The sequence below is a fragment of the Amphiura filiformis genome, chromosome 17 (assembly GCF_039555335.1).
Source record: "Amphiura filiformis chromosome 17, Afil_fr2py, whole genome shotgun sequence".
NCBI classification, from domain to species: domain Eukaryota; kingdom Metazoa; phylum Echinodermata; class Ophiuroidea; order Amphilepidida; family Amphiuridae; genus Amphiura; species Amphiura filiformis.
In genome coordinates, this window is record NC_092644.1 from 48,383,963 (window position 1) to 48,408,118 (window position 24,156).

Genomic DNA, 24,156 nt, shown 5'->3' on the forward strand with positions numbered 1-24,156 from the left:
AAAAGTCGATCGATACATGTTAAAATCAGCACAATTCCGAGATGCACCTTTTTGCTATGAAATTTATTTTCTCGGTCAAATATAAAGCAAAATTTTTTTTTTCTTCAGTAATGTCAAATAAAAACATAGTGCTTGGATGAACTTTTTTTTAAATCCTGGTGTTAAAATTAAGCATCAAATTGTGTCTTTTAGTGTGATATTTTTGATTTTTTTAGGCCTTTAGTTCGCCCGTGAGCTTTTTACAGAATTCATTTTTTAGCGTCTCAAACTAATATAGTTTGCTAAAGAAAGATATATTTCACATCGTGTGGGTCTATATATTATAGTTTTGTCAGATTTTCCGTTTTTATTTTACCCTTTTTCCCTTCATCCTCCGAAAATGTCAAAATCAGTACTTTATCTCGAGAGCAACCAGCTGAATTAATCGATATTTCAATTGTTGTCAACCAGGTCCCTTTTCCATTGAAAACCAGGATTGCCTGACCAGCGATTTGGTAGCCCAAATCCCCAATTCTGGTAAGGGGTCGTCCATAAATTTCGCCATTTTCACTTACGTACGAGGGAGGGAGGGGGGTAAAAAGTTACGTACGCTTTGTACGTAAGTGAAAATGGCGACAATTATGGACGGCCCCTAAATGAGGTGAATTTTGGAAATTTGCTCCCGTGATAGCCTGCAATTTCAATTTATAGGGGCTATGGATTCCATGATTATGAAAACCATTTTGTCTGTTTGTTTGTTTGTTTATTTACCTAGGATGAGGTCCATGGGAAAATCCACTGTCCAAACCTAGAAAAATTCGCGTGTTATTAGAGGGGATTTTAATTTTCTGTCCCTCCTATCTCCAGGTGAATTTTGAATGACCCCCCCATCGGGCATCGCGGGTTGGCATTTTCATTACACCCTTCAGACTTGCGTTCGGGTTTGTGTAGGCCTATTGGTCATAATTTAGCGCTATAGGACCTACTTTATAAATGTATAGCTATAGCCGTGCTATATAAATATTATAAGGTACCGGTATGTAATATTATGTAGGCCTATGGGGGTGGGGTGGGTACTCAACACATTTTAACCATGACTTACAATGCAAGGCTCATTGTTGCCATAAATGATTTTTCCTTTAGGTCATTATAATAGGTTGTTATAAACTTCCATGTTTAACCTTGTATTGTTTTGGCTGCTTCATTATGACTTTCGGTGGGTTTAAGCAATTTCAAACAAACACTAACTAAAGGCACTATACCCAGTCACCTTCATGACAATTGAAACACCAGGTAATTTCTTTGCTATATTGAAGTTCTGGCAACACTCTATCCAGGCCGGGCACCCAGAGATATCGATCCACAATGCTAGTATTAGCCGAAGATTTCACGCGTGGATTTGAAAATATTTCAGCTGCCGTCAAAAATTATGGAATCAAAACGGAAATTCTGACAAAACTATAATATATAGACCCACACGATGTGCTTTACAGAGGTGGGAAATATCTTTCTTTAGCAAACTATATTAGTTTGAGACGCTAAAAATGAATTCTGTAAAAAGCTCACGGGCGAACTAAAGGCCTATAAAAATCAAAAATATCACACTAAAAGACACAATTTGATGCTTAATTTTAACACCAGGATTTTAAAAAAATGTTCATCCAAGCACTATGTTTTTATTTGACATTACTGAAGAAAAAAAAAATTTTGCTTTATATTTGACCGAGAAAATAAATTTCATAGCAAAAAGGTGCATCTCGGAATTGTGCTGATTTTAACATGTATCGATCGACTTTTAGCACGACTAAGCAGAACAAAAGAATCGGTTGTCCTGCGTTTAGACTGTACTGTCTTTATTTCTACCCATAATTATTCAATCAATAGTTTTGCTGTTATACAAAAGACGTGTAGTCTCCAACATAACATTTTTTCTAAGAGGATGTTTGTACTCTCTAAATTCCAAAGAGTGAAAAAGTCAATCCTCATCGGAGTGACTCTTCAGGTCAATCGAAAAGATTGACATTTCAATCTACCAAGAGTGAAAATCACATATTTTCCTCCATACGAGTAAAATTTTCACTCTGCAAAGAGTGAAATTTCAATCTAAATTCAATAAAATTTAATAAACATAAATAAACTTCAATCGGGAGAGATTGTGCTGAGGGAACACTCTGTGAAAAGATTGAAAATTTCACTCTAAAAAGATTGAAATTTCACTCTTTGCAGAGTGAAAATTTTACTCGTATGGGGAAAAATATGTGATTTTCACTCTTGGGAGATTGAAATGTCAATCTTGTCGATTGACCCAAAGAGTCACTCCGAGGAGGATTGACTTTTAGAGAGTAGGCCTATGATAAATAGTACATTGCGTGATCCACAGCGTCATCCCCCACTTTTCTCAAAAAAGTTAAGATTTATATACCACTGGAAACCTCTGGCTACATAATGTTTATGTATAACAAATTACTTGCAGATTAATTCGTTTTAGCAAAAATATCGTGAAATTTGAATTACGTTATGGTATACCAGAACGAAATTACAACACATGGTCTGGAAGGTAATACACATAATCATGCATAATCTCCTCTTTGGGAATAACCTTTTCGTGGATATCCAATGAAAAATGTCATAAAAAGAGGATGCTAGGATCACGAAATACTCCTTTATAATATCTTGCAGTTTAGAGTTAAAAGCCTAGCCTCTTTGACATGAAGCGGCACGTTTCTCCAAATATTCTCCCAAACAAAATGATAATTTGGGAACTTTCTTTCCCAGAATGCTTGACAGATTGATTAGACAGATATATTTGGGGCTGTGCAATAATTATGAGCCCCGGGGTTACTTTTCGGAACGGCCGCCAAAATCGCCCCCCATGGTTTGCAAACCTATGGTCTAGATATATGTTGCGGGCGCAGCGAGCATATTCATGATATTAAAGCGTTTCTGTACTGTTTTTCTAAGCCTTTTAGAGCGTTTTATTTAAAAGGCACCCCATGAATGTGTGCCACAAATCGCTTGCTCACCCCTCTAGGCTGGCCACAAATTGCTCACCCCCCCCTTTGACCCTCCCTCAGGTTCATAAATTATTGCACAGCCCTGGGTTATAATATTACAAAATATCCTCTTACCTTTTCCATTGCTGTATATTATCACAATAACTGAAAACTGCTAACGTTCAACATGTGAATTCTTAGGCGAAATAAACACTAAGTTTACATGGTTAAGTTAATTTCATTTCACATCATGTCTTCTTTCCTTTCACTATTAAAGCTGGCGATGATATACAATAGGGTAAGCATTTTGTCTTGTCACCGCTCACGTTGATAGATTTATTATTAGGAACTTGATTGGGATGTTCCAGCTGAAATCAATTCACCCCCGTGGAAGACATGACCTTAATCTTCCACACAAGGAGTGTGAGTTTCAAATGGATCTACCTAAATGGGTGACTCCATTTGAAATCTACACCCCCTGTGTGGGAGATTAAGTTCATGTCTTCAATAGAGGGTGTGTTGATTTCAACTGGAATAGCCCAATTTTTCCATTATACCAACGAGTCTGAGATCATAATGACGAATAAAGAGATATCACTACCAAAACCACGTGTCAAATCTTAATAGTTAGAGAAATATAAATGGGGTTGACAAAAATATATAAATACATATCCATGGAAACGATTATTGTATTCAGTTAAGGCGAGTCGGAGGGGAGTATGATAACAATTAATATTGAATGGTATGGGTTCTACAAGGAGGGAGATCAAAAGGGGGGTTTTCCGCCCTGTGTGTATGAAACGTTTTGACTCTATATTAGCCTAACTCAAGAACCGCGAGACATAGTAAATATTAATGCTATTATTGGCTTCCTTGACTCATTTTGTTTTGGATCAATGTATCAATATAAAAAGGGCATTTCGTGATCCACAGCCTCACCTCCCCCCCCCCCCCACACTTTTTCAACAACAAAAAAGATTTTTATACCACTAGAAACCTCTGGCTACATAATGTTTATGTACCAAAAATTTCTTGCCGACTAATTCGTTTAGCAAAAATTTCGTCAAATTTGAATTTTGTTCTGGTATACCAGGACGAAATTACAACAGTGGCCTGTGGAACAGTGTTATACACATAATACTAGTCACTAGTCATGCATAACTCGCAAACGCAAAATCGGAATCAACTCAAATTTTGGGAATAAGCTTTTTTCGTGGATATCTACTGACAAAATGTCATAAAAAGAGGATGCTAGGATCACGAAATCCTCCTTTAAGAAGTACACTGCAGTTATGTTTTTTTATATAAATGGCCAAAACTGGAAATACACGGCTCCTATCAGCCTCTGCCATCCCACTCTCCTTAACTTCACGTCAATTGTTCAGTTCAATGGTTGGTAGATGAAACGCTATAAATATTTTAACCTTCCGATTCATTTGTTAAGATTATGGGCTTGATATATTCTTCCGTATTTAATATTTGATTATCTTCGTATAAAATCCTACTTGCATAGCCTATAATATAATGAGGTTATTACGATAAAACTCTCATTCAGCTTATTCTGAAATCAATCAACACATCACATTATCTGTATTGCCAGCTTTTAAAGGAAGGTGACCTGATATATTTGGAAAATCAAATTCTTTAAAACTTACGTATAACATAAAATGTCATCCCTTTCAAGCACTCATGCAAAAAAGAAAATGTAAATGTTTTTGTAAATGAGACTAATTCCTAATGGAATTACCGACGTTTATACAGTGTGATATTGGTGGGTCGTGTGGCGTAGTGGTTAGAGCATTGGACTCATGATCGTAAGGTTGTGGGTTCGAACCCCATCTCGGCCATTGCTTCTACTCAACAGACCCTAGAGTAATCATTGTACCGTCCAAAAAATGGACCATCAGGCTATGATGTTTCCAAATAGACGTAAAAGTTTGTAGAAATTGACCCTGTGTCAGCTTGGTGAAATGGTGATGGAAATCGCCCCTGCCGAGTTCCTCCGGGAGTTTCCAATAAGGTAAGTCTATCAGTGTTTTTATTAATAATAAGTTCCAACTCGGTGTATTTCCCAAGATATCATCAAAAAACTGCCTAATTAGTCTCAACTATGGTATACCATAGTTGAGACTAATTCGGCAGTTTTTTGATGATTTCTTCGGAAATACACCGATTTGGAACGCCAAATTTCAATATGTTTATGAGAAAAATATGAGCTTTCATCTGATACCAAAATCAGCATTTTGATGAGGTAGATTTTAAATCAGGTTACCCACCTTTAAAATGATCTTGTCTGATTTTCTTTCTATTCAATTCGCTGTTTACTTGTGTTTCAATTGTAATTTTAGCTTTGACAATGTGCGAAGTATATCATTTGCTGTCACAAATTAAAGAAAACATATTTGCGCACATTATCATGGTTATCTTATTTTTGAAATCTACCCTCACATTTGTTGTATGATTTATAAACTACCACCGTACCGTATTTATTGTGAACTACGCAACAAATAAAAAGCGTTTTACACAAAACATTTCGATATCCGGTTATATAAAGGGTATAAAACGTTTTAATAACATTAAGGAAACATTTTTGAAAATCTAATGCAAGATATTCTAAGTTTTTAAGTGTTGACAAAAAATTTTGCAAAAATGTTTGCCAAAAATATCTAGCAATAATATTTTGACAACAATCTTAAAATGTTCTAGTGTGTGGCATATAAAACGTTTTAAAAACGTTTTCATGACCTTTATATAACCCGACATTTAAATGTTATTGAAACGTTGTGACTAAAACCGAGACGCGTTTATAAAACGTTTATAACGTTATAAAAACATGTTTGTGTTTGCTGTTCATTACAATTTAGGGGTTTTTTTTCACCATTGTGTTTTATTGTGGTCTATGTTCTCCTTTCTGAGACCATCTTTCCAATTACCTCGCTTCAAAAAGAAACAATTTCTGAAAATATAGACAGAAATCTTTTTTAAACATAATCTAAAATCAATAAAAGAGACGTTACAAATTATTTTACATGAATTTTTACAAATATATGTTTATTTATTTCAAAATGATAACTGGCAGTGACAGTGCAAATTAAAAATACTTGAGGTTTTCCGATAGATTTAGCAACAATTGAATAAGCTAACGAAGAAACATTGATTTACTGTTATGCTGATAGTAAGCGATACAAATTGCATTAAATAAAAAATAGAACAATAAAAAAGGAAAACCAAAGAAATATAATGTATAATATTTCAGTCCTTAAGTCTTGTAAATGGGCCATTGGTGAAAACAAACGACCATTCTCATTGTCGTGATCGATACAATAATTTGTGCATCATCCTTTGACTTTTGACAGCATCAAATTCTAGACAATTTTCACCTGAATCCACACAACAAACATTACGCCTCAATACCTGCAATAGCTGCCATCTGTATTTTTAAAGTTGTGCATATGCAATAAAGTGCAGAAATTGTCAAATAGACTTCAAATGTCTATATGGAAGCTATAGAATTGTTTTCTTCTTGCACCAACCTCTTGACTTTCATTTGATGGATATATGGCTGGCCAAGAGGCAGAATATGATTTTTTCAAGGATTATTTTTAGGGCTGCTGAATTTGCACAAATTGAAACCTCTTGTCCCCCACCCTCCCCCTTGCCTCCCCTGTGGGATGCTGGCGTCCTGATATTAAAGTTTTTAGGCCTTTGGGTGTTTATTTTAGCCCATTTTGGACAATGTTTGTCAAATATTGCTCCCCGTATTTTAAGTTACCTTGCGCCCTTTTCCCTGCCCCATGTTTCCCTCTCCCCCTCTGAAAAGTCCTGGCTACGCCACTGTTTCTGCCAAAGTGATCAAACTCGTTGGTCCTAATAATTGGTCCCTTCTCATAAATTTCAGTAAAAATCTCTATACACTGGTTTAAATATATTTTTAAAATCTAATTAAAAAAATACTCTATCTTTGCCTATCTATCCTAATATATTTTCTTCAGCATCTGGATCCAAGCAATCGCATTCCCCATCAGCGCACTGCAAAAATGACGGTAAACTTTCGTCGCCGTAACAGAATGGGCAGGTTGAGGAGCAGCAGTCGCCTCCATCCCATTCACAATAAGCTCTGTTGTTCATCCCATCACAGAAATTATCCTTTATGGACATCTGAAATGTACATACAAAGTAAGGCATAGTAATGTTATAGTCATGATTCTTCTTTTACAGCAATGTTGTAGCATTTTTGTTTTGTATTCATACTATTAAGTCCATTAATTTGTAGTGACATACTTCAAATATCATGAAGCTACGCAACACTTCACCAGACCAGGGATATATCCCTGATCAGATTGACAACTTTGCTCCTTCTTTAATTCCTCAGGGATATGAGACTTTATCTCATATCCAGTTTCTAAAGTTGCAGCCAAAAAAATATTCGGTAAGAAATAGTTCCCTCATCTCTATAGTGTTTTCTCCTCGTCGTCTGAGCCAAATTTCCTGTCATAAATAGAGATGAGTGGAGCTATTTCTTATCGAACATTTTGACCAGTGTCTAGTGCCGCCAACGGCAGCAACTTTAGGAAAGAAGAAACAAAGTTGCCAGTCTGATGAAGTGCTCCATAGCAGCTGCAACTGTAACAAGGTATCAATGTCGCCAAAAATGGATTTGATCGTTTGAATTCCAATCAAACAATCCAGATGAGCCTGATACCGCATAATTGTTGTAGTATACTTCAAATTGTAACAATTCGGAGCCGACGCTCTGACAAACGATTGCTGCTATATAGACTACGATTTTATATTTGTACATAACATTGTGCCACATTTTGGAGAACTTTGCAAATTGAAAATGTCAATAAAAATACATTAATTGCTGGTGATCGGTCCATTAAAGCGAGAGACGTTCAAAACTGTAAGAGACACGCCCCAAGAGGGAAAAACCGGCGAATCTATATTAAAATTCTATGACCAATCTCCCAGATATACCACTAAGATAAAGCCATGATCCCTAGTTTGAGCCATATTTGATGCAATAACATTAAAGCACCTGTCTAATGCAGAGATAACCTTGTCACTAATTAATTTGATAACCAGGCAGGTTTGGATCACCCCAGAACAACTGCTCTGACGGGGCTTCCTCTTTAAGGTGAGCCACGATTCCCGGATTATATATCAACCTTAATATAGAGCTGCGATCCCCGGACTATCCCTTATAAAATAATAAGAATCTGTGACGTACTTGTTCACAGTCATCTGCACATGCTAGTCTTGACGGGTCTGGGTACCATTGTCGTTGTCCAGTACAGATAATTCTCTCTTTCCATTCTGCTGCACTTTTAGCGTACTTTATATTAGCGCCGTTTAAAACTACCAGGTGACTGTATGGATATCGACGACGGCAAGACACAGTACATATAGAACCTGCAGAAATACACGTGAGATTATCATGATTATTGTTACGATGGTTTATAGTTTCTTTGGAATCTTTGGTAAGAAGTATATACAAAATTATATATAAGTTAATACGTTCTGGTGATACTTGCAGCATAGGAATTGAAAATTCAAGTAACCGTGAATTTTCGATGTATTTCTCAACATTTTCACCAGAAGAAGCCAATGTTGTGACGAACTTGCCCTTTTGTTGACTTTCGGTCGAATCAGGGCATTATATAAAGATGACACATTCAGTTCTTGATCACGATTGAGGCAAATTGTCTTTTGTATTAATAATAAACGGAGAGAGACAGCGGAGCACAAGTCGTGGATACGGATGATAGAGTATCCCAGTTTTAGTATGAGGGAGGTCATATCAAATAAAGAAAAGATCGCCAAATCCAAAATCACAATCAAGGACTTGCGATGTCATCCTTATACACTGATTCACCCGATGGTCACCAAATGTCACCCAAAACACGAGTCCTTCACTGTCACAACATATGACTTCCTCTGCTTAAAACCTTTTGTCACAAGTTGAAATTTTAATTCCTGTGCTGAAAGGCAGTTCAATTTTTTGGGAATGTATATAGGTAACCATGGTAATTGAAGTACCACAGGCTTTTTCTAACGTTTGAAAAAGGCAGCAATGAGTAATAGAAAACTGGTTTTCATATTAACTTTTGAGATATACGAGTATTACCTATTTTGAGATATAATGTTGTTTTCACTAAGAAACGAAAGTCCGACTATTCCAATACGAGTTGATTTATTAACGTAGTACTTACCAATAGCGGTTGTTGAATCACAGCTGAATAAGACAGTATGGTCTGGTGAAACTGGTGGTTGACACTCACCAACGAATGACGGGCACATTGTAAACTCATGATCCCACGTTCCATCGGCTTGGCATGTAATGAGCTAATGACAAAATAAAAATCACATTGATTTGACCATATAGACATTTTCCTCTTGCTAATGATTTGACATTGATGTGTTTATTATACGAATGACCCACACACCTGATGCTATCTTGACTTAAGCGTGGACTTTCATAATGCAAGTATCAGGAATGAAAAAGTCATCGGCGTAGTGCTTCCTTTATAGGATAGTAAGGGAGACTTATGTTGTCAAGAACGGCGCATAATATTCGAGTGGCGTGCTCATATATATATTCATTAATTCATTGAGCAGTAAAATTGATGAACAAATCTCGCAGCCAGATTATGCGTAGGCCTAGTTGTCTGCACATTCTAAACTAGGACCCATGTGTACAAGTAATGAGATGTACACCTTGTACTAAATAAAACCTGACTGTATTGTGTAAATTTGGAGTTTGGCGTAAATTGTCCCTTTAACCCAAGAGCGCTATTTCAAATCCAACTTCAGTCAGTCGGGCAAGCAATTCTTAGATTATACATTTAAAATGATTCACAATTATTATCAAATAAAATCTACCCAGTGAACTGGATTGTTTCTCTTTGCTTTAGAATATAAAATGTGTTTCACTGGACAAATATCATCGGCTCATCGCTAGTTGCAAGATTTTGTTTTAAGAAGGTTGTTAACTTACCTGGTCATTATGTGCCTGAGTGGGACATTGCAATCTGCAAATACTATTAAAGTTGTATGAATCGGTACAATTATATAAGCCGGTAAAGACTGGTGGTGGTGCTGAGCATACGACGGGAAGACATTGTGGACCATCCCATTGTGAATCGATACCACACTTGTAGCGTAGAGTTCTCCTAAAACGACAATAAAATCAGTATGTGCAGTAGCGTACAAACATGCATGTGTTAACATGATAAGCTGTACTCTACATGACAGAATAAGGCTAGAATAATCCGGGAGAGTAAACAGTATCCCATGTACACCATGTGATACCACAATGATTGTGTGCAGCCCAATACAAAAGGGTTAATATCAATTATTAATTTGCAGGCTCGGAACTTAAAACAAACACCTGACACAAACAGCGCTAATATGGAATCCTGAAGAGAATACAGATTATCCAACACTCGTCCAACACATCTCCTTTATTAATAGGCTTCATATTTCAAAGAGTTTTATCAGCAAGGACAAGTCCCAAAGGGTAGAATTTGATGTGCTTTTAACACCATTACCAATGTATGGGAGCGCATGAAATTTGACTGGTTTGTTGTTGCTGTCCTTGGACTTTGTTTTAGTTGGTTGGGCTTTCGGATGGGGAATAGTAAAACAGCTTCTTTTGGTAATGGTCAGAGTCATACACCCTCTTAAGACATAACCTTAATCTTCCACAAAAGCAGTGTGAATTTCAAATGGGGTTACCTGAATGGGACATTAACGTCATGTCTTCCCCCGGTGTCTTCCATAGGAGGTGTATGGATTTCAACTGGAATAACCCAATGTGTGTGGATGACCCCAGCATCGGTTTTATATACCGTATTCAGTTCTTTATTCTTACTTCTTTTGTGCTTCGCCAGCCACATGGTATCCTTCTGTACATTCGTATTTGCAGGACGTGCCAACGATATATTGTCCAGCCCTTAGACAACTAGTGGTTTGGAGCTCAGCATTAGCTACATCTGGTGGCGACTCGCACATGAGTTGACAAAATGAATCCGGTAGGGAAAACAAGCCGTCTTCCTGGCATACTACTCGATTGTTTGTACCTGTCATAAGAACAACAATTTAATTTCTAACTCTGGAAAGGAGAGCATCATGTATTGGCCGAAGACGTACGCGTTTTTTAAGTAATTTCCAATGTTATCTAAGAGGTCAGAAGATTATTTGATTAGTTTATATTAATGATAATGAACCAACTACACATTCTAAAACGTCAGGACAGAAATGCGAAATCATAGTTACCCTGTAATTTTGCAGGTGATATACACTTAAAAGTGCATTCTCGTCCAAATTTGGTTCCAGAAGGGCAGTTGAATTTGGCATATGGAATGTTGGGATTGCCACAATCAATAGACCGGCATATTACATCATCTGGACCAGTCCATTCGCCGCTGATACATTGAAGCTGTTTGGAATTAGAGTAGAAAAATAGTAATCTGATAGTGAAGCACAATAGTGCATGGAATAGAGTTCTTGGTATGTTGGATAAGGTTTTACCAGAGTATATACGCATGTCCATTAACGTTTCAAAGGCTCCCAAGTTCTTTGCAGGACTCGCGCGCGCATGATAACCCCAGATTTATATCGTTTCGGGGACTTTAAGGGAAAGAAAATATATTTATAATTCCCTTCTACGATTTTCATCGGAATATTAAAAAGAGTATGGTTACTTATGTCATGTCTGTTTCTTTAAGGTTTACAGCATTTTGACCATTTTTCAGCAACTTTTATCGACATTTTGCTCTTTACTGAGCATGCTGAGCATGTGAACTTGTCCAAGCCATCCCATATAAACCAACACTATTTTGGTTGAAGGGCGGTTGTTTTAAAGTGGACTTCGGCGCATCAGCCTCATAGTCCTTATGGTATATTACATCAACAATTCCTAACAAATTCTCCGTCTTTGAATATTCATAACAATTGAAATGGAGGGCCTACTGCACACTTACAGTTCTGGTCTCTTGAGGAGTGTATCCCGGTAAACATGTGACCCTGCAAAGGTCACCCTCATTCCTTCCAGTACAATTCGTATGGGCTTTCCTCGCACTGAGCTGGCCACATCGAGGTTTTTTACAACTATAATCAACGCACTGCTCTGTTGTTGGGTCGTAAATGTGGTCACCACTACATTGCCCAATCTCAACAGGATCAAATGCTTTCCACGAACGGAGACGGACAGCAGAAATGGCCACCTCAAAGGAGTTGATCTCGATGTGAACTTGTTGAGTATAATAGAAAGGTTTACTGAGATCGTGTACGATATTGAAGTGGACAGGGTTTTCTCTGGAAAATACAAAGGTATAAATTTAAAACGTACATACCAAATCGTTTTCCTCTCAATTAGCTCTTAGCTACACCACTCTTTGTAATGAACTAGAATGTGGTATTGTGCCACGAAAGAGACTACAGGCCCCTTCTAATGGTATACCACATTCCGGAATGGTTGATCATAACGTGCAGACTACTCTTTGTGACACTGAATCTCGCTACGTGACGTACTTGATAAATATCGGAGACAGTACACCGATTGTTGAAACTGAAATCACACGGTACCTCAGTGTCCCGTGGATACCCCGCCCAGCAATTGCCGTACTTTTCGGTTCAAGTGGTAACAAATCATCTCATTGGTCAGATTCTATGCATTTCTGTCATACGTTTACCAGTCTATCCACTTCATTTCAACCAATTCTGTATCTGAAACATTGTGGGGTTGATGGAGGTGGTTTATGTGAGTGAATGTCTGGTTGATGGTTACATATTACTTGAGATGGTGCGATATTGGATGTACCTACGGTGAGAGTAAGTTGTGGAGAATGTAGAGGCGGTAAGATTGAACGACGCATATAAATGGGTATCGTCAGCGTAAATATGGTGACACTACGTGATATATCATCACGGGTATCGTACTAATGTGGTGCATTTTAGAGGACCGAGCATCAATCCTTGAGGAACTCCAAAATCAAAAACTCAACATTTCTGACAAGACCCACCAATCTCGACTTGATACTAACCTACAAGACACAGCAACGTCTTCAGCAGGTTGCGTATGACTGACTCCATCAGGTCCAATTAGCGAGACACTGACTCGTTTTGGATCCGAGTACTGATAAAATCCATCCGCACCTAAGTGAATTATAACTGACGTAGCTACCACAGGATCAGTAAAGCTTACTCGCAGCCAATAATCTGTTCGCAGTTGTTCATACCTACATGGATACCAAGGGTATCGATTCCGTGGATGGTTTTCATATTGCTCAACTGATGCATAGCATACCTGAAGAAAATAATAAAATTGTATTATTACGATTATGTGCAATGGAAAAATGGACCGATATAAAAGCTCACTGACAAAGTTAATATGATCAGTTCTATGTCCCATGTACCTGTGTCCGGCCTGGATCTCCTTTAACAACTGTTGCGGGACAGCGCTTAGATTGGTAATCGGGATTGGCGCGTGCATTACTGGCCCATTGATCTCGAAATCCAGGAGGCGTGTGATAGCCGCAATCCTCTACGCTGAGATGACGTTCGAAACTTTCGCAAATCCCATCATCAATGAACTTATAGCACAAGCTGGGTTTTCCTGAAAAGAAATGGAAATTATCGACAATTAGGCCTATATTCTACCTTTCCAGACTAGCGTCGATTTTAACATTATTTTTGGTCGTTTCTTGAATACTCCTAAAAAAGTCTTAAAATCGAAGTTAATATTCCGCTTTCCCCGAGGAATATGCCATAAATGCAAGTTCTGCACAAAATAACTCTACTGAAAGTGAGTTACAGTTTCAGACCGGTTAATAGGGGCCGATGTGTCCGGAACTCAACCTGCCTTTACAGACACTTCATACGGTACCCCAATACTATAAACTAAATCATCATACCTGAACATTTAAAGTGTGTTTCCACAAGGCAAACCGTATTGCATCCGTCACCATCCATAACATTACCATCGTCACATTCCTCCCCGTTTGCACTGAAATGAAAGTGATGCGTACATTAAACTTGGTTTAAATATCGCATTTGCTATCATGCGATGCAATATTTCGTACGAGCTGATGTTTCATGACATGATTTACATAGACATGTACATTATTTCCTTATTTTACAAACAAAAATTAATCTAAAGAAAAAAGAAATGGTGCTGTATTATTGGTATAGATGACAGATTTTTATTATTGATTTTAAAAATGTTTTCGGTTGCGTACCTGTCAATGACCCCATTGCCACAAAACGATTGTCCTAGTCTGAAGTGAAGTGGTGGAGACGGGTCGCTTTCTTCATTGTCGGCAATCACTGCTATCACGGTGTATGTGTAATCCACATCGGATGTCACAGAACTAAAGATATAGCCATAATGTTTGAATAATGTTTATTTTAATGCATTTCACAAATCAATATTCATGATCAACGGGCTACAGTTCTCGATGTAAATGCAACCAAGCAAGATCCACCATGTCCATGTGAATACTAATGTTTCCCTACCATTCATGCGACCTTTCTAAGGGGGACGTTCAGGCAATGAGAACCCTAAATGGCAGCTCTCGATCTGATCAGGCCACCGAGCAGTTTGAGCCGGGAGTTTGACCAGTGTACACTAAACTTTGATCAGTAAGGTATTGCTGATAGCGATCGATAGACAAAAGTGATGCATGCTGGGAAGGAAAAGGGCTCAAATTCGCGATCTCAGGTGACGAATTCTATAGCTTTTTAGCCCTTTCCATTCCCAGCATGCATCACATTTGCCCGTCGAACGCTATCAGCAATATACCATGTAACAAACATGACAAAGTTAGATCCACTTTTATGAGCAATTTATTTCCTATTTGTTTTAGTATTTTTGTAAAGAATGAAGAAACATACATATGGCAACCTATGAACCTATCGCTTTTGCAATTATCACCAAAAAGACTTTTAGTTTAGGGTTAATAATAAATAATCCACATTGAGAACAAGCCTGGCCATATGGGATCAACACGTAATTGAATGCGTAATTAGGTGGCAAAGTATACCATAAGGATCATAAACGAATTACTGCGCTTAATGGATCCGGATCAAATATGAATCTGGATATATAAAAAGCTTGATAGTCTTTACCTGTCAACAAAGTAGGGATGTTTAACCTCCACCATCTCGTCACCGTTGTCAAATGCCGGGTCTCGATGTACATTGTACAATGGATGCACACAGCTTTGACAATCAGTGTTTTGTGGTCTCGATTCCAGTAGAACAGCATCTATACTCAAGTATTTAGTGACATGAATTCGTACTCTGTTCACAGCCTCGTTAATGCCAGGTACAAGGGTCGTAAATGGCATGTCACAAAAGACTTCTTTCGGGCCCAGAGAAGAAACAATTGCACCTGTTGCAGAAACCAGTTCAATATCTCTGATCTCGTATCGCACATCAGATCCGCTGAGTGGTTCATCAATCCAATTAATCCAAACAGAGAGACGATTTGGGATTACTGGCGTGGTAAATCCCAACTCAAGAATGCAATTTGCACATGAGCCCCCATCGTCCGCATACCAAGCAAACTTACTAACTTTACAACGTGGGGCGTCTGGCATACCTGGAAATTAGAAACAAAGTTCATTTCAATAACAGGCTACAGGCTGTTAAAACACAGTTTAACCGTTTTAACAACTCTCTCTAGTGGGAGAACTAAATGACCACGTTGCTTAAAATATTTAAACATGTTGCTTAGGAATTTTAAACTACCTGTTTAATTGTTTTTAAACAACTGCTGCTTAAACTTTTAAACAGGCTTTTAATCGTGATATTAACTGTCGTTTTATCTTTTCTGTTTCGGGAGCTCTATTGTTCAGAAACGAAAACGCAAGGAATTATGTGAGTTGATCTGTTACTTGAATTCAGTTTAAGTTTGAAGTACCAATCAGCTTATTTCAATAGAGGGGAATGCCTGTTGTTAATAAAGGCTGGATAAGACAAGATTATGGAACACCCACAGTGTGTAGAAGACCGGTGTTTTTAGTGGTCTAGCGCCCCTTTCGCTATAATGTCATCTAATAATACCTTGGATGTTGTTAAATTGCACATTTCGTTTTTTTCTGTCTCTCGCCCTCCCCAACTGTGACTTGTGTCCCCGGGCTTGAGTCCTCTGTTGAATTATGTGCATACATTTATGGGTTGTTATGTTGTATTTCAAGTCTCTCTTTTACAAAGATCCACTTTACCCTTCTCCCCTTCTCACTGTTATATGTTGTTGTTGTTGTTGTTGTTGTTGTTGTTGTTGTTGTTGTGGTTGTGGTTGTGTGTTTTTTTAATTAAAAAAAATTTGGTGTTTGTCTCGGTAATTTGTTAAAAAAATTAGGCTTTCTTAATTCATCTGTTTATTGCTTATTTTACCCTGCTATGCAATTGGCAAACTTACGCAGTAGGCCTATGATCAACATGGACAAATTTAAATAAACTGAATAAACTCATCTCTCCTCTACTCGCCCTCCTCTCCTCTCCTCTCCTCTCCTCTCCTCTCCTCTCCTCTCCTCCGGCACGGGAACTCCACTCCCAGACCTTCCGCTGTTGCACCAATATTTGCATGATGAAGATAATATGTCTTATTTTGTTATTGTTTACTGCCGGTGACGGGTCTGATAGTATTTATCCTGCATGAGATATGGCATAATATGAAATTGCAGGGAATTTACCTGTAGCTCTCTCAGGAACTTTAAACAAGTAATCGGTTTTCGTCCCTGAAGCCATCGCCGTGCTGGCATATTGCGCTAAAACATCGCCTTCAGTACAGTCGCCACAAGCAAATCCTCCGTTTGCTAAAGTTGCCCTGCTGTCGCCAATTAGCCCATTCAAAGGCGGTACCCAGGTAATAGCCAATTCGTGGATATTTAGTCGTTGCTTTTCTGATATGATGTACGGTTTGAGTGGAATTGAATATGTGGGGCTGTTGTCGCTTCGCCAGGAAGGGTAAAAGAGGTCGATGTAACAATGCATACGAGCACTCTGTTGAAACGTGAAATGATCTGTGCATTCATGATCTGAAGGAAAAATAAAATAAGACAGATGATTATACTCCACATGTTCGACGTAGAAAACTCCACATATTTGACGTAGAAAATTCGACGTAGAAAATTCGACGTAGAAAATTCGACGTAGAAAATTCGACGTAGAAAATTCGACGTAGAAAATTCGACGTAGAAAATTCGACGTAGAAAATTCGACGTAGAAAATTCGACGTAGAAAATTCGACGTAGAAAATTCGACGTAGAAAATTCGTTCAACCTGTAAAGTGTGGGTTTTTTTGGGGGTTTTTTTGTTGTTGTTTTTTGTTGTTTTTTTGTTCGTTTGTTTCAATTCATTTTTATCTTCTGACGAATGTTTGTTGACGGAAACTCAATTATATTTGGTGTCAATAGTCTGACATGGAAATATATTAATGATTTTACGTCATCAAATATTCGTTAGAAGTTATATTAAACATGACTTTAAATGGAATGAGAATATTATCATACATTTTAAAGGAGCTAATGTTGCATCTAAAAAGTATACAGAGACCATTGGGTCCGCTGCAGACTTTTAGTGGAAGTAGGATATTCGATGCAACGTGTCTTCGTTATTTCATATATTCCCAATCTATTTCCAGTAATGTTTAACGTCTAACGAATGTTTGATGACGTAAAATCAATCATATATTTTCACCAGACATTCAACACAACATAACATTGATTTTCCGTTAATAAACATTCCTTAAAAGATAAAAATTAATTGAAATAAATTGAAAAACGAATACTTGTTGAACGAATATTCTACGTCAAATATTCAGGGTCTGTGGGCCCTTAAAGGAGGATTTCGTGATCCTAGCATCCTCTTTTTATGACATTTTTCAGTAGATATCCAAAAAAAAGCTTATTTCCAAAATTTCAGTTGATTCCAATTTTGCGTTTGCGAGTTATGCATGATTATGTGTATTACACTGCTCCATAGACAATGTGTTGTAATTTCGTTCTGGTGCACCAGAACGAAATTCAAATTTAACGATATTTTTGCTAAACGAATTAATCTGCAAGAATAAAGTTTTCAATCCCATCAATTGAAAACCAATTTAACCCCTGCAGAATTAATGCTGTGGTCCCCCGTTGGTAGGGCCCATTGTGTGAATTTGTGTACTGTTGCTAAGTCGCGTGGTACACAGGCGTTGTTTTGCATTCCGATCATTTCTTGTTTCGTCATTATTTTGTCAGATTCAACAAGACTAGGTTGTGTAAAAAAATTTTCTTTCGGAAGTTTTTTTTTTTATAGTGAACATAATTTTACAATTTTACCATCGTTCATAATAAGTAGTAATCCCAGTAGCTTTATATATTAATTTGGTAGTGTAATTACAATATTACGTGGATTTTCATTGATGAATTTCGTCGGAAAAATACAACAAAATCTGTGCGGCGGTTTGGAATTCAGTTCAAGAACTTTGAGTGGAACATTGGGGAGGAAAGTAGGTATGCCTACCACCAGCTGGACTTAAAAGGATCGAATTTTATGTCTATTTGCACTATCACCGAGCATCTCGCCAGGTGCATGATGGCTGATAATTCATCAGTTATTGAAGTGCGATCATAGGCTGTAGTATGATAGTTCCAGTTTGGACTCCTTTCTACGACTCCTAAGTCTTTTTACGTGAACGGAAAATCGATGTTTAATTGAGTTTACGCACGAAACAACCAGCTGCAGCAAGGAGTATTAAAAGTCATCAATATGATAAGTGGAAATTGTGACATTGGCTGAGATTCTCTTAATATTTTTGTTATAAAATGATAAATATTTGGAAAAAACTAACCCGAGTGATAGAGGCGAAGTTGCTGGTATACATGCGGTATGTGACAATTCTACGTGAACGGGTCACCCAGCAAATGCAATTCAATGACCAAGCAAGGTGTCCGCCGGCCGTCATCCGGCAGAGGTGTTGAGATCCCGAGTTGAGATCAATATGACGAGTTGATTTGGTGAGAAATTTGCTTTTATAATCAATCCCGGGTTTTAGTAGTAAAGCCTAAAGGTAGAGCACATTTGTAAAAAATGGGCATTGGAAGTAATAACACTTGGGTCGCCTGAGTGCGATTTATTTTAATAATTTCACTTCACACAAAGGAGTCTAAACTTGTTTCAAACTGTGAGATTCGCAAAAGCAGAACGCAAAACCAGGTTGCCAAAAAATTTCTGCTTGATTTGCTGGCCAAATAATCGAAGTCTCCAAAAATTCTTTTAATTTGGTTTATGGAACAGGAAACTATCTGAAGTCGCGGGAGCCAAATATTGTAAAAAAAAAAAAAATTGTCCTTAATCATTGGTTTTGAGACAGGAAATTGTCAAAAGTCGCGAAAATAAATAAATAATATTTTTTTCAAAATTCGCCCAATTGGGCTACCAAATCGCGGGTTTGGCAATACTTAATGGCGGTCTCGATGATTGAGTAAATTCTTTACCGTCAATCAGTCCTGGGGATTATGCAAATAGCCAATTTCTATGGCGCGTTATCAACCCCATAGATTAAATGATCAAACCCATTTACGAAATTACGAGAAATTACATCAGTAATTCATTAATGAGATGACGTCATTCGAACATGTACCACGTATACAAAGATATTTACATTGTTGAATGCGATATCAAGTTGTGTTCGAAACGAAATTTGAGTGCCAATAAAGAGCAGTTATGATTTAAAATGTTTATTATTTAGTTTAAATTTGGGTTTCCACATATAATTTGCATCGTTCACAAAATGTATCAACTTAATTGTAAGTAAAACATCGGACTTCTGCAGGATGAGAAATAGGCGCGTGGTATAGGTTGCAGAATTCGACATGCTTGATTTTCTAGAATCCATGGACGGGAAAGATCGAATCACTTCCCTGGTTAAAAACACATGGATCAGAAACAACAACCGTGGGTGGTCAAAACCCTTTATATAATCATGCTGATGCACGGCGTGCCTGGTTTTAGTTGAAAACAAACTGTATTGTTGTGGCTGCAATATCCGGGCATTGTAGGGATTATAAAATAATCCCAGGGTTTCAGTCCTGAAAAGGTTAAGATGCGGAGCCATGCGAGGTGTGCTGTGACTCCTGCTTTGCATAAAACATATAAAATGCCTCTGCTTTGTCCAATCGTGGGACAGGAGTCATTCACAGGCCGCGCTTGGGAGGCGTTGGCGTTTTTTCGGTAACTAGTGTCGGGAAAATTTACAAGCAGTTTGTATTCCCATCCGAAGTAAAAATAATAATAATAAAATAAGATAAAATCTTTGCGTCCATTTACATCAGTGAATAGAGCACAAGCTTTTGCTGATACAAGCGGCAGCCAAAAATCAGTCAATCAATAAATATGAATAGTGCTCCAAGTTTTTTGCTGATACAAGCGACATCTAAAAATCGTGCAATAAATAAATAAATAAAAGGAAATAAAATGAAAAAATAAATAAATAGCCTATGGGCATATAAATAAATGGGAAAAATATATATATTAATCAAAAATTATATATAGCCTATGGGCATATAAATAAATAAATAAATAAAAATTATAGCCTCGGGGCATATGAATAAACAAAAAAATTAATAAATAAATTGAAAATAATATATAGCCTATGGGCATATTAATGAAAAAAAAAAAAAAAAGTTTCTGGTAGGGCATATATGGTAGCCAGTCACACACGCTCCGGTCCTGATGGGACCAGGCTCAAACAAAATGTTCAAGCCAGCGTTAAAAAGCCTATAAACATACTGGCCTATATGCAAAGAGACGTGAAAAACTAATTTGAAGAACAAGGAAAGGGGGTGTCACATCCAGACTTTGCAAGATAAAAGTGACACGAACGCTGATATAAATAATCTGTTTACATTTATATAGTAGGCATTTTGATCTGCCAAGATCGTAAACAAGTGTTGTGCGATATGCAATATAGTAACATCGCTTGCGGTGCATTAGTGATGCGCGGTATATGATATCCTGGATATTACAAGTGGGATATTCGTGAATCATTTAGTCTGATTAAATAATGTTAGTGGCTTTTGAAAAAGCTTGAAATTACTGGAAGTCAAATTTTGGTTGGATTTTCATGAAAATTCCTGGACAATTGTTTAAAGCAATCGGTAAGGGTTAGGATAGCTGAACAGATTTCCTTTTTGGCGTAAAATACTAACATCGAAGGGCAGCATTATAATTTAACAATTTTGGAGGTCGTATATACCTGTAAATTACAGAAAATATTAACAGTGAGTGGCAGCCCTATAATTTAACAATTGGAAGATCGTTTTATGGGTTTTCTGACATATGCATAGGTGTTGGCACACAATGTCATCGACCCTATATCTTCATAGCAGAAATCGCCATGGTAGGTTGAATCCACAGCCACGATTGGCCATTTGGTTCAGACCTTTGAAGCTCTTTGAGACGAATAATTATTCGAGGGACATGACTAAGGCTACTCACAATAGCGGGGTAATTGATCTTGGTTTTGCGTGAATAAGCTTGTATACCCCATTGAAGTCAATGGTCATCGACTTTTATACTGCCTAGTAGTGAGTGCAGCTGTACTACACGATGTAGTCCATACAGGACCAACGCAATATAAAATTAGAGTTTTGGTCCGATTTTGAGTTCAAAGCGCATGGCCAATTTTCAAAGCGCATTCTAGCGACCATCATATCTGTTCAACACGTATTTTTCAAGTGTATGAGACCACATCTGGTTTCTTGAGAAAAATTCATTTACGGGAGATATTCATCATTTTCTACCCGGTATCCGAAGATTTTCGTCTGATATCAAAATCGTGCATAGCAATTCACGTGTATCGATCCCGTGTATTCATTTTAGTGTCTCTGCTACACCAAATAATTATTAGCCAGGCGGTGTCGGTGTGTGGCATTTAAGGAACTCATAGAAAATGTATCATCAGGAAATTGTAGAGTCATCTGATGTAAAATAAGTTTGGTGGATCATGGTACGATTCCTTATATTTACTTGCCCAAATTAACTCGGCATAGTTTTTTACTAGATTTGGTTTTAATCTACTTGGCAGCATCTTTGTGAAGCTCGCCTAGATAGTGGGAACAGAGCACTGCCTTTCCACTTGGACCTTCTGGCATATTTAAAAAGTTGAAAAGTAAATAAAGAGGTAAATAAATAAACAAAATAAATGGAAAAATAATCATGTTCAAGATCAATTCAATTTTCAACTTTTGAGTATATAGTAAGGTAGTTTTATTAATCATCAGGCTTGTATATATGCAAAAGCCTTTGCTTGCACAATTTGCTTCCCTTTTCTGTCTTCTTCATTGCAGATTATATCAGGTAACAGAAGGGAAGACGTGTTGCTTGTTGTGAGACTGGAGATTTGTTTATGACCACAATATTTGACGGTGATCTCATCATCAAGGGTTTACTTCAGTTAGACCATTGACCATTTACATGGAGCCACATAACAGCTACATTGCAGCAATCAATGACTTATATTTGCACATTTTGAATTAATATCGAATGTTGCACGTTGCTTTATTTACAAGCTATGTACAATGGAAGAATCATTTCAAGTGCTTTTAAAAAAAACATAAAATGGAGTACAATCTGGTAAGAATCACAAATCACGTACAATTATTGTACGTCGTCGTTGTCCTTGTGGGTCATAAGTAATATGACTGACCTGGTATTGTGATTTTAAGAGTGTTGTTTCAACTCTGCCTGTCCAATCCAAGATGATGCATGTTGAGCATTCACAAGTTGGTTTTGAATGTCATCTGACCAATATACCTCTGTTCCCAAAGTCCTGCAATCAATCTTCTGACATTCTGAACATTTGACAGGTATGTACACTTGTACAGCATCATCAATTATACTTTCAGTTGTCAGGTACTCAAAATTCTTGTTTAATGAAAGTATCCATAACAGTTGGAATGCTCACTGAATATGTGCACATGATATAGTGGATTAAGGAGATGTAAATTTAATGCCAAGAACACTTAAGAATTCAATTGTCAGATTGGTATAAGTTAATAAGCAAGGAACGTGTCAAGTTGCTGCTTGAATGTTTGTTTTGGTTTTGTTTTGTATTGTTTTAAACGATCTTCTTGTTCAGAACCATGAATTGACCTATTGTATTTATTTAATAAATATTTATTGAAGACCGGTCTAGCAGGTAGGATCCTTATTTGTTTAGAATTTTTCATATTCAATTTGATACTGTGTTTTGCCAATTTTGAGATTACATTGAATTGATCATGTGTTTTATTGCTTCGCTGTATACTTCATTTTCATTTTTGTTTTCTACTCACGTGTTTATCTATGTGTGTACAGCTTGGCTTTTTAAAAATTTATTTGTTTTATGATTCTAATTTCATCTTCTGTTTGATATTTGTTAGCAGTATCTTGCTGTTGTTTATTCAATTGTTGTCTGGTTAAACTTATTTTGCTTTAGTGCTTATGCCGTCACTTTGAACATTTCACTTAGTTGTTTCTTTACTCATTTTGCATGTATTTTTTCCGTGCAATACCTTTTTGTGCAATGTTCATCGTGTGCCTATTTCAATTGTTTCTTATTTCTTAATGATGTATATTTATATTTTAATGGGTATTTTGTTTTTAAGTACACATGTTTTAATTGTAAGGCGCCTTGTGGTCTTTGATGTAATGCGCTATATAAGAATAAATTATTATTATTATTTGGTCGATTAGGTTTGTTTGTACTAAGGAAGGAATCAACTCCAGGTTGGCATGGGATAGCCTAGGCAGGGGCCAAGTACTATGCCCTCAAAATTTTTCTTGTTCAACAAAATTCAAAATCAAAAAATTGTGTTCAAGTTTTTTCGTGAGGTTGCGCAGCCGCCTAGTTATCACGTTGATTCAAGAAGTAGGTTGACCTATTGTATTTTATAGAATAGGCATGTTATCCTAGTTCTCTGTACACTTTTATTTCTCGTTTGATGAGAAAAACATGGTGCGGGGCTTAGATGTACCAGAAATATAAACGAGTGGCACACACAATTTGTAGAGCAGAGTTAACAAACGCACATGTCATTACCCACAGATATAGTTCATCCAGATATGCGTAATATTGACAAACCACTATGGGTAGGGGATTGCACCATAGACCATTTGCACTTGCAGTCACCGTTTGGTCTCCTATATATCA

The 24,156-nt window shown here is 37.2% G+C and overlaps 1 protein-coding gene across 1 annotated transcript in view; it reads right to left on the minus strand.

Moving 5' to 3' along the window:
• Positions 1-5,991: 5,991 nt before the first annotated feature.
• The window catches only part of LOC140137895 (pappalysin-1-like), a 47,818-nt gene continuing 29,653 nt past the window's right edge, over positions 5,992-24,156 (minus strand). The window contains exons 6-18 of the mRNA XM_072159699.1: positions 16,673-17,017; positions 15,102-15,576; positions 14,213-14,344; positions 13,889-13,980; positions 13,391-13,590; positions 13,019-13,281; positions 11,957-12,290; positions 11,250-11,412; positions 10,846-11,053; positions 9,970-10,144; positions 9,185-9,317; positions 8,203-8,384; positions 5,992-7,130 (exon numbers count right to left, since the gene is read on the minus strand). Coding sequence (XP_072015800.1) covers positions 6,942-7,130; positions 8,203-8,384; positions 9,185-9,317; positions 9,970-10,144; positions 10,846-11,053; positions 11,250-11,412; positions 11,957-12,290; positions 13,019-13,281; positions 13,391-13,590; positions 13,889-13,980; positions 14,213-14,344; positions 15,102-15,576; positions 16,673-17,017 — 2,891 coding nt within the window. The 3' untranslated portion in view covers positions 5,992-6,941. The remainder of the gene's footprint in view (positions 7,131-8,202; positions 8,385-9,184; positions 9,318-9,969; positions 10,145-10,845; positions 11,054-11,249; positions 11,413-11,956; positions 12,291-13,018; positions 13,282-13,390; positions 13,591-13,888; positions 13,981-14,212; positions 14,345-15,101; positions 15,577-16,672; positions 17,018-24,156) is intronic.